Source organism: Penaeus chinensis, chromosome 31, assembly GCF_019202785.1.
Source record: "Penaeus chinensis breed Huanghai No. 1 chromosome 31, ASM1920278v2, whole genome shotgun sequence".
NCBI lineage: Eukaryota > Metazoa > Arthropoda > Malacostraca > Decapoda > Penaeidae > Penaeus > Penaeus chinensis.
Window position 1 is genome coordinate 19,535,539 of NC_061849.1, and position 14,195 is coordinate 19,549,733.

The 14,195-nt window shown below is 44.8% G+C and overlaps 1 protein-coding gene across 4 annotated transcripts in view; it reads left to right on the plus strand.

Annotated features, from left to right (window-relative positions):
- LOC125041628 (protein white-like) overlaps positions 1–13,783 on the plus strand; it is a 24,498-nt gene extending 10,715 nt beyond the window's left edge. For all 4 annotated transcript variants that reach the window (XM_047636690.1, XM_047636688.1, XM_047636689.1 and 1 more), the window contains 8 exons: positions 1,481–1,572; positions 2,007–2,223; positions 2,805–2,924; positions 5,626–5,757; positions 6,352–6,580; positions 11,716–11,821; positions 12,322–12,502; positions 13,605–13,783. In XM_047636690.1, the coding sequence (XP_047492646.1) occupies positions 1,481–1,572; positions 2,007–2,223; positions 2,805–2,924; positions 5,626–5,757; positions 6,352–6,580; positions 11,716–11,821; positions 12,322–12,502; positions 13,605–13,721 (1,194 nt within the window). In that variant the 3' untranslated portion in view covers positions 13,722–13,783. The remainder of the gene's footprint in view (positions 1–1,480; positions 1,573–2,006; positions 2,224–2,804; positions 2,925–5,625; positions 5,758–6,351; positions 6,581–11,715; positions 11,822–12,321; positions 12,503–13,604) is intronic.
- The last annotated feature ends 412 nt before the right edge of the window (positions 13,784–14,195 follow it).

The window sequence follows — 14,195 nt, forward strand, 5'->3', positions numbered from 1 at the left end:
CATATATATAAGTATATGTATATATGCATATATGTATATATGTATGTATATATATATACATATATACATATATATATATAACTATATGTATATATGCATATATGTATATATATACATATATACATACATATATATATATAAACATATACATACATACATACATACATACATACATACATACATACATACATACATACATACATACATATATATATATATATACACAATATATATATATATTTATATATACATATATATACATATACTTATATATGTATATATATATATATTTATATATACATATATACATATATATAAGTATATGTATATATGCATATATGTATATATGTATGTATATATATACATATATACATATATATATATAACTATATGTATATATGCATATATGTATATATATATATATATATATATATATATATATATATCTGTGTGTGTGTGTTTTATAATATTTTTTGTCTATTTTTTCCTAAATATTTCTCCTACCATGCTTTTTCATCCACGAAACACAAAATACAAATCAGCTCAATAAAATTATACAATATATATAAAAGTACATTTATATACAACCTGTCTTAACGACCAAATCACTTTAGATTTTTCCTGTATGCCCAAATCCACAGGAATATAGGCCTTGACCATCACCCAAAATTACACCTTTTTTAAGATACACATGTACGACATTTATTATTTTTTCCCCAAGATAATCGATTTCTAAGTGTGAGCGGATCTCTTGGCCATGGCTAATCCACTCCTAGAATGCCATCACGATATGCCAGTGACATTTTGGATGATCAAATTAGAAATGTGATAATAATACTTCGTTTTATCGCCTCTTTTAAGAAAGGGAATATAATGAAAGCTGAAGATAAGAAATAGAAAGATGATAAGGGAAATGAATGGTAATATCAGGGCATCCAAGTCTTCTGTCAATATCATTTCTTCATCTTTATTATCATCACCCTTTTTATTATCATCTTTTTCCCTTTTATTCCTGCCAACGTCATCATCATTACCATTATAGTCACCACTCTTGTCATCACCTTCATCATCATCCTCTCCATCATTACCTCATTTCACCTTTTCAGAATTTATCCTTCTCAGTATCACCATCATCACAGACACCCTTCGCTAACATTAAACTCCCCTTCACTTTCACCATCTTTCCCTTTCCCTCATTACCGTCATCATTAACATAGCCAATCTTTCCATCATCACTCACCTCACCATCATTGCCTTCATCATTACCATCACAATCACTCTTCTCACCAACACCATCATCATCAAAATCGCCATCAATACCATCAACATTACCGCCATCACCATAACCACCATCGCCCCATCACCACCACCCTCCTCATCACCACCTTCCTCCACCACCCTCCTCACCACCACCACCACCATCCTCACCACCTTCCTCCACCAAATATAACCCCCCCCCCCCCTCCCCCTGCCCCACCAGGTGTTCGAGCAGTTCGACCGCGTGCTGCTGATGGCCGAGGGTCGAGTGGCGTACCTCGGCTCGACAGAAGGGGCTCTCGACTTCTTCAAGGGGTTGGTGAACTTCGCTTTTATTTGTTTTTTTTCCCTTTTTCTTGTGTTTTGTTTATTTATTTGGCTGGTTATTTATGTGCAGATGGCGAATTTTCGGTTCTGTTGTTTCGGAATTATTATTATTTTTTTTTACTGCGAGGGAAATGTGTGTAACAAAATGTGAGAGATGTACACGGTAGTTCTGCCCCCCCCCCCCCCCCTTCCTCTTCCTTCCACACTTACTCCCCCTTTCTCTCTACACCTTCCCCTCTCTCCTCTTTCCCCTCCACGACACTCACCCCTCCCCTCCCCCTCCCCCTCCCCTCTCTCCTTTTTCCCTCCACGACACTCACCCCTCCCCTCCCTCTCCCCCTCCCCTTCCCCCCTCCCCTTCCCCCCTCTCCTCTGCCCCCTCCACGACACTCACCCCCTCCTCCCTCCCTCTCTCCCCTCAGCCTGGGCCACGTCTGCCCGGAGAACTTCAACCCGGCCGACTTCTTCATCTCGACGCTGGCCATTCAACCCGGGAGGGAGGACGAGTGCAGAGAATTCGTGGGCCAAGTCTGCGACACCTTCGCCGCGAGCACGACGGGGCAGGAGGTGGCGGGGGCGGTCATGATCAACGCCAAGTCCTCGGAGGCGAATGCTGTGGGCGGCGCGGATTATGTGGAGGTGGGTGGGGGGGTTGTGGGGGGAGGGGGAGGAGGGGTTGTGTTGGGGGGGAAGTGGGGGGGTTTATGGGGTGGACGGAGGTGGGGGTAGAGAGAGGGAGGAGTGGGGATGGGTGGGGATGGGTATGGGAGGGTGAGAGGTGGGGTGGGTTGAAAGTGGTAGTGTGGAAGTGGACGGGTTAGTGTGGTGGAGATGGGTTTGTGGGGAGGATGGAGATGGGTGGAGGAGTGGCGGAGTGGGGGTGGGTTGGAAGTGGGGAGAGGAACTGAGGTGAGTTTTTGAGGAGAGGGGAATTAGTGGGCTGGAGGTGGGTTTGGAGGGGGGGGGGGTAGTGGGCGGGGAGTTACAAGTGGGTTCGGGGAGGTAACGAGTTCGTGGATCTGGAAATGGATTTGCAACCCCCCCCCCCCCTCCCCTCGTCTTCCATTTACTCTCCTTCCTCCCTTCACCACCTCTCTCCTCTTCTTATCCTTCTCCCCTTCCCCTTCTCCATCTCTCCCCTCGAAATAAGCCTTCCCTCCCCTCCTTTCCCCTCTCTCTCTCCTCATCTCCCCTCTAACTCCCCTCATCTCCCCTCCCAGATACGCAAGTCCCCGTACAAAGCCAGTTGGGGAGAACAGTGCAAGGCGGTGTTCAAGAGATCAGCCATGGAGAACATTCGAGAACCGATGGTGTTGAGGGTCAAGCTGTTCCAAACACTGGTAAGTTTGGGTGTTCGTGTGATGTTAATTTTTTGTTCATGGTGTGTGTGTGTGTGTGTGTGTGTGTGTGTGTGTGTGTGTGTGTGTGTGTGTGTGTGTGTGTGTGTGTGTGTGTGTGTGTGTTTGGAATGTATAACTGAAGCGTTGAATAATTCTTCACTATCCGCCAATTTTTCACTCAAACTTATGAAGTATTTTGTCTGGTATTAATATATTAACAAGCTGTAGTTGTTGATACATGTTATATAAACACACACATGTAAATAAAATGAGCTAGTAAGTTTAGTAAGTAAATCTGTAGACAACCATGACAACATACAGAGATATTGGTAGAGAGAGACAGATTCTTAAAAAAAAAGTAGAAAGGCAGATGAGCTGATTGGAATAATGTTAATCCCTCTCTGTCTGTCTTTCCATGCCAGTGTTTTCTTTGTCTGTTTGAATGGCGACGGAAGCCCTTCAACTACTGCCCACACGGTAGATCTCTTCTTCAGAAACAATAGACTCCATATAACAAAGGCCGAGGTTGTTCCAGGCCTAAGTGACTACGACATCGTTCTTGTTGACGCAAACCTCCGACCGACCCGACAGAAACGCAGACGTGGACCTATTTTGCTCTACTCTCGAGCCGACACGGACCGGTCACTGACCTCTATTCCCGACCCCTTGGGGAAATCTGGAATAGCCTGAAACACTTCATATACACATCCTTCAAAAATCACATCCCATAAAAACACCTTCGAGTAGGTACTTTGACTCCGCCAAAGGCTTCGACAAAGTCCCACACAAAAGTCTGACTCAAAAACTACAGTTTTACGGAATTACTTTTTTTTTTTTTTTTCAAACAGGACTCAACGCGTTCTTTTTGACGGTACTATATTTAGCTATGCTCCTGTCTCTCCTGGTGTCCCCCAGGGCACCGTCTTAGGCCGTCTTCTTTTCCTACTCTACATAAGTAACCTCCCACTATCCACTCTTAATTCTACAACTAGACTTTTTGCAGACAACAACCTTATTTATAGACTAATTAAGACACCTGACGACTGTAACCTCCTCCAGACTGACCTCGACTCCCTCGAGCAATGGGAAATTAACTTTCAGCCAGACAAATGTAAACTCATATATTTCACTCTTTCCCAAACGACTATAAAATTTCCATACCCAATCCGTTCCCAACGATTATCCAACGCACCACATAAATATCTAGGAATCACACTACACGCCAACACAAAGCTTAACTCACACATAGGCAACATGCAACATTAAGCCAAGAGAACACAAGGTCTCATGAGGAGGAACCAACACGGGTTGTACACAAAACACTAAACACATAGCCTACAATACGCGTGTCCGCCTAGCACTGGAGTATTGTGCTGCAGTGTGGAACCCACACACACAGACAAATATTAGGGAATTAGAAAAGATTAACACCTCAGCAGCCAGGTCCATCATCAACAATTACACTAAAACTCTTGGCATTACAATACGTATTAAACAACAGTTACACATAGACACCCTCACGATATGCAGACAAGCACACAAATCATCAACTGTGTTCAAAATCAAAACAATCAAATTGACATGAACAAACAAGATTACCTACACCACGCAAACATAACAAGTACACGAAACGCTCACGACGTAACATACCTTTCCAATACAGATTCTAATACACCCATACTTTCAACGCACCATCCGTGACTGAAATATGCCCCCACAACACATAATACATTCAAACAAAGCAGACACATTTCACCAGCACATCTAAGGACACATACATAATACTCCAAAGCTTAGCTACCATTCCCCTCGCCCCATTTAAGCGTGATATGCGGTAATTTCTAGCGCCCTGCGCTTAAGCAGCTTTGAGATTGATCTGCGTGTGTATATGTGTGTGTGTGTGTGTGTGTGTACCTGTCTCTCTGCCTGTCTGTCTTTGACTCTGTATCTGTCTCTGTCTCTCTCTCTCTCTCTCTCTCTCTCTCTCTCTCTCTCTCTCTCTCTCTCTCTCTCTCTCTCTCTCTCTCTCTTTATATATATATATATATATATATATATATACATATATATATATATGTATATATATATATAAGTATATATATATACACATATATATGAATATATGTATATATATACATATACATATACATATATACGCGTGCTTGTGTGTGTGTGTGCGTTTAGATACAGTTTAGCTTGTAAACAATTACATACAAGAACTTAATAAACTTTGTAATCAAAGCAATGGCTGAGTATATGAAATGAAGGTCTACCAAATCTTATCTCTCTACTACTACTAGTATCTGAAGGACGGCCATTTTATACGGTAAAATAAGATAACTTTATCTTGATTGGGTCAATTTAATCGCAAAGTGGTATTCAAACCATGTCTAGGTAGGCTTACATTTTTAAAAAATATGTATATATGATTATTCAGTTAATAATCATAAAGACATGAAGTGGTACATTACTAAATAACAAAAAAGAAAAAGAAATATAGTAAAATTAGTAAATAGATAGATGGACAGATTGTAGATAGAAAGGCAGACAGTCAGTCAGACTGACAAACATATACATTGATAAAACTCAGACAGATCGAGTGATAGGCAGACAGACAGACAGTAATCCAGAAAGAAAGACCGAAAATAGATAGATAAAGATATCTATCATCATTAGCTAATCCCGTTTTCTATCTCTCCAGCTGATCTCGCTTTTGGTGGGACTAATCTATTTCGGCCAAGAGAACGACTATATTGGTGTTTCCAACATCAACGGAGCAATATTTTTGCTTCTCACTCAGATGAGCTTTAGCAACACTTTCGGAGTGGTGAATGTAAGTGGGTGTATTTTTGTTTAAATTAGGATTTGTAATTTCAGTCCTAGTGTCTTAGTATTTAAATATTCTCTTGTGGTTGAATTATTATTGTCAATATCGTCTGCCCATTTATTAGTCTCTCCAATTCGCATAACCCTCTTCCATAGCATCCATCCACCCATCCTTTTATCAGTCCATTTAACCATCTATCCATCTGCCGACCGCCCTCTCACTCTCCAATTTCCCTGGCATCCATCCATCTTCCTCTCTCTCCATCTGTCTCTTCACCAATCCATCGTTCCATCTATCCCCCTAACAACCCTTCCAGCCCCAAGATCTACCCACCCACCATTATCCATTATCTGTTCATCCACTCATCCATCTATCCACCTACTTCACAATCCTCCCTCCTCCATCCACCTACCCATGCATCTATTCATTCATCTACCCGCCCACCTCACCCACCCACCCATCCACCCCACCCCACCCTCACTCACGCACTCCCCTCACTCACCTATCCACCCCCCCTCCCCTCGCACTCACCCCCCCTCACTCACCTATCCACCCCCCCTCCCCTCGCACTCACTCCCCTCCCCCCCTTCTCCACACCAGGCCTTCTGCGCCGAACTTCCTGTATTCCTCCGCGAACATTTCAACGGCATCTATCGCGTCGACGTCTATTACCTGAGCAAGAACCTGGCGGAGCTGCCCTTCGGGATCGTGCTGCCCTTGATCTTCACCGCCATAATGTACTTCATGGTGGGGATGAATCCGCTGGTGGACAGGTTCTTCATCACGGTCGGGATCCTGATGCTGGTGGCGAATGCGGCGGTGTCCTTCGGTGAGGTTGCCTTGCCTGGCTTTTATTTGGGGCTGATGTGTTTCACTTTTGCCTATACTCTTTTAATAATTTATTCATTTTTTTTTGTTTATTTATTTGTCTATTTATCAATTTTTTTTTTTTTTTTTTTTTTCATTTTCATGATCTATCTGTTTATTGTTTTGTACTTGTTATTTATCATTACTATTATGTGTGTGGTTGAGATTTGTTTCCATATCTGGACGTGGTATGACCTTGTCTTGAAGATATATACTATAACATTCTTTGAAAAAAAATCCAACGCCATAATATATGATATGAGGCTGGTGAAAAGCAAAGAATTCCTTAGAGAAATCGCATCCCACAGTACACGATATGATCCTTGTAATATAAAGCCTAAAATTCTTTGGAAAAGTTAACATGCCCTAATGCATCGTATGAACCTTGTAATATAAAACACTGAATTCTTTGGTGGAAAAATCTAATGCAATGATGCATGTTGAGCCTTGAAATATAAATCCTAAAATTCTCTGAAAATATTTCACGAAACACCATTAGCTGCCTCATACAGTGACAAAGGAGGAGGATAGCATAATGCATCTCATGAATCCCTAGAGAACTGTTCATGACTTTATGCATGATTTCATTAACATGATTTCATGAACTCTTACTTTACAGTGTTCTTCTCAAGAGACAAGCTCTCATAAAACAAGTTGATGATAATAATAATGATGATGATAGTTAAAATGATAAGAGGATGTATACGAGTAAGAGTAATAAAAATCATTTTTAAAGCGGTAGCAGTGATAATTCATAAACATATTAATCCACACCTCTTTATAAACTCGAAATATAAAGCCAACTAAAAGCAAAGAAATGAATAACCCCGCTCTCTCTGTCCTACTATTAGGTTGCGTGACCATAAGCCAGCTCTCCCTGTCTCTGTCTTTAGCCTCTTCTATCCTTCCGTTCCCTCTGTCCCTCTCCCCGATCTACACGAAATAACCCCGCTCTCTCTGCCCTCTCTCCTCCAGGCTAAAATATATAACCCCGCTCTCTCTGCCCTCTCTCCTCCAGGCTAAAACATATAACCCTGCTCTCTCTGCCCTCTCTCCTCCAGGCTAAAACATATAACCCCGCTCTCTCTGCCCTCTCTCCTCCAGGCTAAAACATATAACCCCGCTCTCTCTGCCCTCTCTGCCCCAGGCTAAAACATATAACCCCGCTCTCTCTGCCCTCTCTCCTCCAGGCTAAAACATATAACCCTGCTCTCTCTGCCCTCTCTCCTCCAGGCTAAAACATATAACCCCGCTCTCTCTGCCCTCTCTCCTCCAGGCTAAAACATATAACCCCGCTCTCTCTGCCCTCTCTGCCCCAGGCTAAAACATATAACCCCGCTCTCTCTGCCCTCTCTCCTCCAGGCTAAAACATATAACCCCGCTCACTCTGCCCTCTCTCCCCCAGGCTAAAACATATAACCCCGCTCTCTCTGCCCTCTCTCCTCCAGGCTAAAACATATAACCCCGCTCTCTCTGCCCTCTCTGCCCCAGGCTAAAACATATAACCCCGCTCTCTCTGCCCTCTCTCCTCCAGGCTAAAACATATAACCCTGCTCTCTCTGCCCTCTCTCCTCCAGGCTAAAACATATAACCCCGCTCTCTCTGCCCTCTCTCCTCCAGGCTAAAACATATAACCCTGCTCTCTCTGCCCTCTCTGCCCCAGGCTAAAACATATAACCCCGCTCTCTCTGCCCTCTCTCCTCCAGGCTAAAACATATAACCCCGCTCACTCTGCCCTCTCTCCCCAGGCTAAAACATATAACCCCGCTCTCTCTGCCCTCTCTCCTCCAGGCTAAAACATATAACCCCGCTCTCTCTGCCCTCTCTGCCCCAGGCTAAAACATATAACCCCGCTCTCTCTGCCCTCTCTCCCCAGGCTAAAACATATAACCCCGCTCTCTCTGCCCTCTCTGCCCCAGGCTAAAACATATAACCCCGCTCTCTCTGCCCTCTCTCCCTCCAGGCTAAAACATATAACCCCGCTCTCTCTGCCCTCTCTCCTCCAGGCTAAAACATATAACCCCGCTCTCTCTGCCCTCTCTGCCCCAGGCTAAAACATATAACCCCGCTCTCTCTGCCCTCTCTCCTCCAGGCTAAAACATATAACCCCGCTCTCTCTGCCCTCTCTCCCCAGGCTAAAACATATAACCCCGCTCTCTCTGCCCTCTCTCCTCCAGGCTAAAACATATAACCCCGCTCTCTCTGCCCTCTCTGCCCCAGGCTAAAACATATAACCCCGCTCTCTCTGCCCTCTCTCCTCCAGGCTAAAACATATAACCCCGCTCTCTCTGCCCTCTCTCCTCCAGGCTAAAACATATAACCCCGCTCTCTCTGCCCTCTCTCCTCCAGGCTAAAACATATAACCCCGCTCTCTCTGCCCTCTCTGCCCCAGGCTAAAACATATAACCCCGCTCTCTCTGCCCTCTCTCCCCAGGCTAAAACATATAACCCCGCTCTCTCTGCCCTCTCTCCCCCAGGCTAAAACATATAACCCCGCTCTCTCTGCCCTCTCTCCTCCAGGCTAAAACATATAACCCCGCTCTCTCTGCCCTCTCTGCCCCAGGCTAAAACATATAACCCCGCTCTCTCTGCCCTCTCTCCCCAGGCTAAAACATATAACCCCGCTCTCTCTGCCCTCTCTCCTCCAGGCTAAAACATATAACCCCGCTCTCTCTGCCCTCTCTCCTCCAGGCTAAAACATATAACCCCGCTCTCTCTGCCCTCTCTCCTCCAGGCTAAAACATATAACCCCGCTCTCTCTGCCCTCTCTCCCCAGGCTAAAACATATAACCCCGCTCTCTCTGCCCTCTCTCCTCCAGGCTAAAACATATAACCCCGCTCTCTCTGCCCTCTCTCCTCCAGGCTAAAACATATAACCCCGCTCTCTCTGCCCTCTCTCCTCCAGGCTAAAACATATAACCCCGCTCTCTCTGCCCTCTCTCCTCCAGGCTAAAACATATAACCCCGCTCTCTCTGCCCTCTCTCCTCCAGGCTAAAACATATAACCCCGCTCTCTCTGCCCTCTCTCCTCCAGGCTAAAACATATAACCCCGCTCTCTCTGCCCTCTCTGCCCCAGGCTAAAACATATAACCCCGCTCTCTCTGCCCTCTCTCCTCCAGGCTAAAACATATAACCCCGCTCACTCTGCCCTCTCTCCCCAGGCTAAAACATATAACCCCGCTCTCTCTGCCCTCTCTCCTCCAGGCTAAAACATATAACCCCGCTCTCTCTGCCCTCTCTGCCCCAGGCTAAAACATATAACCCCGCTCTCTCTGCCCTCTCTCCCCCAGGCTAAAACATATAACCCCGCTCTCTCTGCCCTCTCTGCCCCAGGCTAAAACATATAACCCCGCTCTCTCTGCCCTCTCTCCTCCAGGCTAAAACATATAACCCCGCTCTCTCTGCCCTCTCTGCCCCAGGCTAAAACATATAACCCCGCTCTCTCTGCCCTCTCTCCTCCAGGCTAAAACATATAACCCCGCTCTCTCTGCCCTCTCTCCTCCAGGCTAAAACATATAACCCCGCTCTCTCTGCCCTCTCTGCCCCAGGCTAAAACATATAACCCCGCTCTCTCTGCCCTCTCTCCTCCAGGCTAAAACATATAACCCCGCTCTCTCTGCCCTCTCTCCTCCAGGCTAAAACATATAACCCCGCTCTCTCTGCCCTCTCTCCTCCAGGCTAAAACATATAACCCTGCTCTCTCTGCCCTCTCTCCTCCAGGCTAAAACATATAACCCCGCTCTCTCTGCCCTCTCTCCTCCAGGCTAAAACATATAACCCCGCTCTCTCTGCCCTCTCTGCCCCAGGCTAAAACATATAACCCCGCTCTCTCTGCCCTCTCTCCTCCAGGCTAAAACATATAACCCCGCTCACTCTGCCCTCTCTCCCCCAGGCTAAAACATATAACCCCGCTCTCTCTGCCCTCTCTCCTCCAGGCTAAAACATATAACCCCGCTCTCTCTGCCCTCTCTGCCCCAGGCTAAAACATATAACCCCGCTCTCTCTGCCCTCTCTCCCCCAGGCTAAAACATATAACCCCGCTCTCTCTGCCCTCTCTGCCCCAGGCTAAAACATATAACCCCGCTCTCTCTGCCCTCTCTCCTCCAGGCTAAAACATATAACCCTGCTCTCTCTGCCCTCTCTGCCCCAGGCTAAAACATATAACCCCGCTCTCTCTGCCCTCTCTCCTCCAGGCTAAAACATATAACCCCGCTCTCTCTGCCCTCTCTCCTCCAGGCTAAAACATATAACCCCGCTCTCTCTGCCCTCTCTGCCCCAGGCTAAAACATATAACCCCGCTCTCTCTGCCCTCTCTCCTCCAGGCTAAAACATATAACCCCGCTCTCTCTGCCCTCTCTCCTCCAGGCTAAAACATATAACCCCGCTCTCTCTGCCCTCTCTCCTCCAGGCTAAAACATATAACCCTGCTCTCTCTGCCCTCTCTCCTCCAGGCTAAAACATATAACCCCGCTCTCTCTGCCCTCTCTCCTCCAGGCTAAAACATATAACCCCGCTCTCTCTGCCCTCTCTGCCCCAGGCTAAAACATATAACCCCGCTCTCTCTGCCCTCTCTCCTCCAGGCTAAAACATATAACCCCGCTCACTCTGCCCTCTCTCCCCCAGGCTAAAACATATAACCCCGCTCTCTCTGCCCTCTCTCCTCCAGGCTAAAACATATAACCCCGCTCTCTCTGCCCTCTCTGCCCCAGGCTAAAACATATAACCCCGCTCTCTCTGCCCTCTCTCCCCCAGGCTAAAACATATAACCCCGCTCTCTCTGCCCTCTCTGCCCCAGGCTAAAACATATAACCCCGCTCTCTCTGCCCTCTCTCCCCCAGGCTAAGATATATAACCCCGCTCTCTCTGCTTTCTCTCCCGCAGGCTAAGATTTATAACCCCGCTCTCTCTGCCCTCTCTCCCCCAGGCTAAAATATATAACCCCGCTCTCTCTGCTTTCTCTCCCCCAGGCTAAGATATATAACCCCGCTCTCTCTGCCCTCTCTGCCCCAGGCTAAAACATATAACCCCGCTCTCTCTGCCCTCTCTCCCCCAGGCTAAGATATATAACCCCGCTCTCTCTGCTTTCTCTCCCGCAGGCTACATGATCTCGTGCCTGTCGAAGGACGTGAACGTGGCGCTGGCTCTCTCGGCGCCCTTGCTCATCCCCCTCATGCTGTTCGGCGGATTCTTCCTCAATTCGCAGTGAGTCTTGGCTGCCGCCGTTTGCTTGTTTCCTTTGTTTGTTTCCTTTGTTTTTTTTTCTAGTTTTTTCTAGTTTTTTTTTTTTTTACTCTGCTGGCGGTGTTTATTATTATTATTTTAGGTTTCCGGTTGCTGAGTTTGTTGTTGGTGATGATGATGGTGATGGTGATAGTGATGAGAATGATAGTAGTGATAATGATAGTGATAACAATAATAAAGATTAGAGTAATAGTAATGGAAATAATAAAGATAAGAATCCCAGTAATAACAATAATAAAGGTAAGAGTCATAGTAATAACAACTACAACAGCAGCGATGCGGATAAAAGTAATGATGAGAACTAGAATAACAATGATAAACAATGAAAATAGTAATGATATTGATAGCAATACTAATCAGCATCAAATAACAAAACAGTAATAACAAACAACAGCAACTGAATAACGCCAATGTCGACCCTCCCCTTCCCCCTCCCCCCTCCCTCCCTCCTCCATCATTAGGTCGGTTCCCTGGTACTTCATTTGGATCAAATACCTCTCCTGGTTCAACTACGGCAACGAGGCGCTGATCATCAACCAGTGGGCGGGCGTCGCGAACATCACCTGCCCGGAGGACGGCGCCAACGGGACCGCGTGCGCCACCACGGGCGAGCAGGTCATCGCCAATCTGGGCTACAGTCAGGTAAGCTGGGGGGTGGGGGGGGATGGGGGGGGGGCGTGATGATGAGATTGTGGTTGTGATTTGTTTGTTGTGGTTGTTGCGAGGTAATGGTTGCGGTTTGTTGTAGGCGCTGGTGAGGTAGGCTGGTTGTTGTGGTAGAGTGGTTGGTGGTGGTGAATGGGGTTGTTTAGTGAGGTGATGGTTATGGTTTGTTGGTGAGTGCGGTTGTAATGAATGTTGGTGGAGGAAGGTTGTAGTGATATGGCTGTATCTGTTATTTTTATATATTTATGTTTTGTTATTAATATTCTTTTGTAACTTCAGTTGTTATTGAGCTTAAGGTAAAGGGTGTTGTTAAAGTGGTTGTGATGTGGTTGTTGTGGGTATGGATCTACCTGTTATTTTTTCATCATTATTTTTGTAATTGCAATTGTAGTCGGTCTTTAGCTAAAGGGAGTTGTTAGCAACTGTAGTGACTGTAAACAGAATGGCGGTTGCTTTGTGGTTGTGGTTGTTGCGTTAATTCGGCGGTGAGAGTTGTGGCCGAAAAGGTGTTGGTTATAACTTTGCTGCAATAGTTGTGCATTTGTAGCAGTACTAATACAGGTTTAATTGTTGTAATTGCTGTATAGCAAGTGTTGTAATAGTAGTAGTTGGTGTATTCTTGGTAGCCGTAGTGATAGTGGTAGCTATAATACTGCTAACAATATAGTATAGTATAGTATAGTATAGTCTTTATGAACGAAGCTGTAGAGGTAGTACTGATAAAAACGGTAATTGTAGTTGTCACAGCAGTAAAATCAGTAGTAAAATTTAAAGTAATGGTAGCATTGACAGTGATAGTATAATAACGATTTTAGTCGTAAAAAAAAGTAGCATTAGCAATAAAAAAAAAAAAAAAAGTTTTACTCTCTTTTCATATTAATTACTTTTAATTAATACATTTTATCATCAATTACTTCTTATTCTTTTCATCTACCTTTTCACACCTTCTCTTCCTTCCAATCTTTAAGAATTTCCTCTCCTCCCTTTCCCCCCCTCTCTCCTCTTTCTTCTCCCTCTTCCTCGTGAAATCCCTTAGAACCCCCTTTTAAACTATTCTTCCCTCGCCCTCTCTTCTCAGAATAACATGGGCTTGGACATCGGCATCCTGTTCGCACTCATCGTGGGATATCGCCTGATAGGATTCCTGCTCCTTCTGGCCAAGACCTCCAGGAAGGGAGTCAAGGGTGTGGAATAGAGGACGTTATTGTTATTGCTTTTATACTTGTTATTCTTGTCATTATTATTATCTTTATTATCATTATTATTGATTTTCTTTTTCTTTTATTATTAATATTTGTTTCATTATTAATAATAATAATATTATTATTATAATAATAATATTATTATTATTATAATAATATTATTATTATAATAATAATATTATTATTATTATAATAATATCTTATCATTATCATTATTGTTACCATTATTCATGTTATCATAAATATTTTTTCTCACCGTTTTGTTTTCTTGTGTCTTAGTTTCCTTCCTTTTCTCAGTCTTCGGCTTTTTCTTCTTTATTTATATCTTCCCTTCCTTCTTTCTTCGGATCTGCTTCTTTTTTTTCTTATGCCTCCCTCTTCATTCACCTGCTCCTCCTCCTCCTTCTCGCCTCCTTCCTTTTCCTACTCATTCTTCTTCTCCTCCTCCTCCTCCCCCTCCTCCTCCT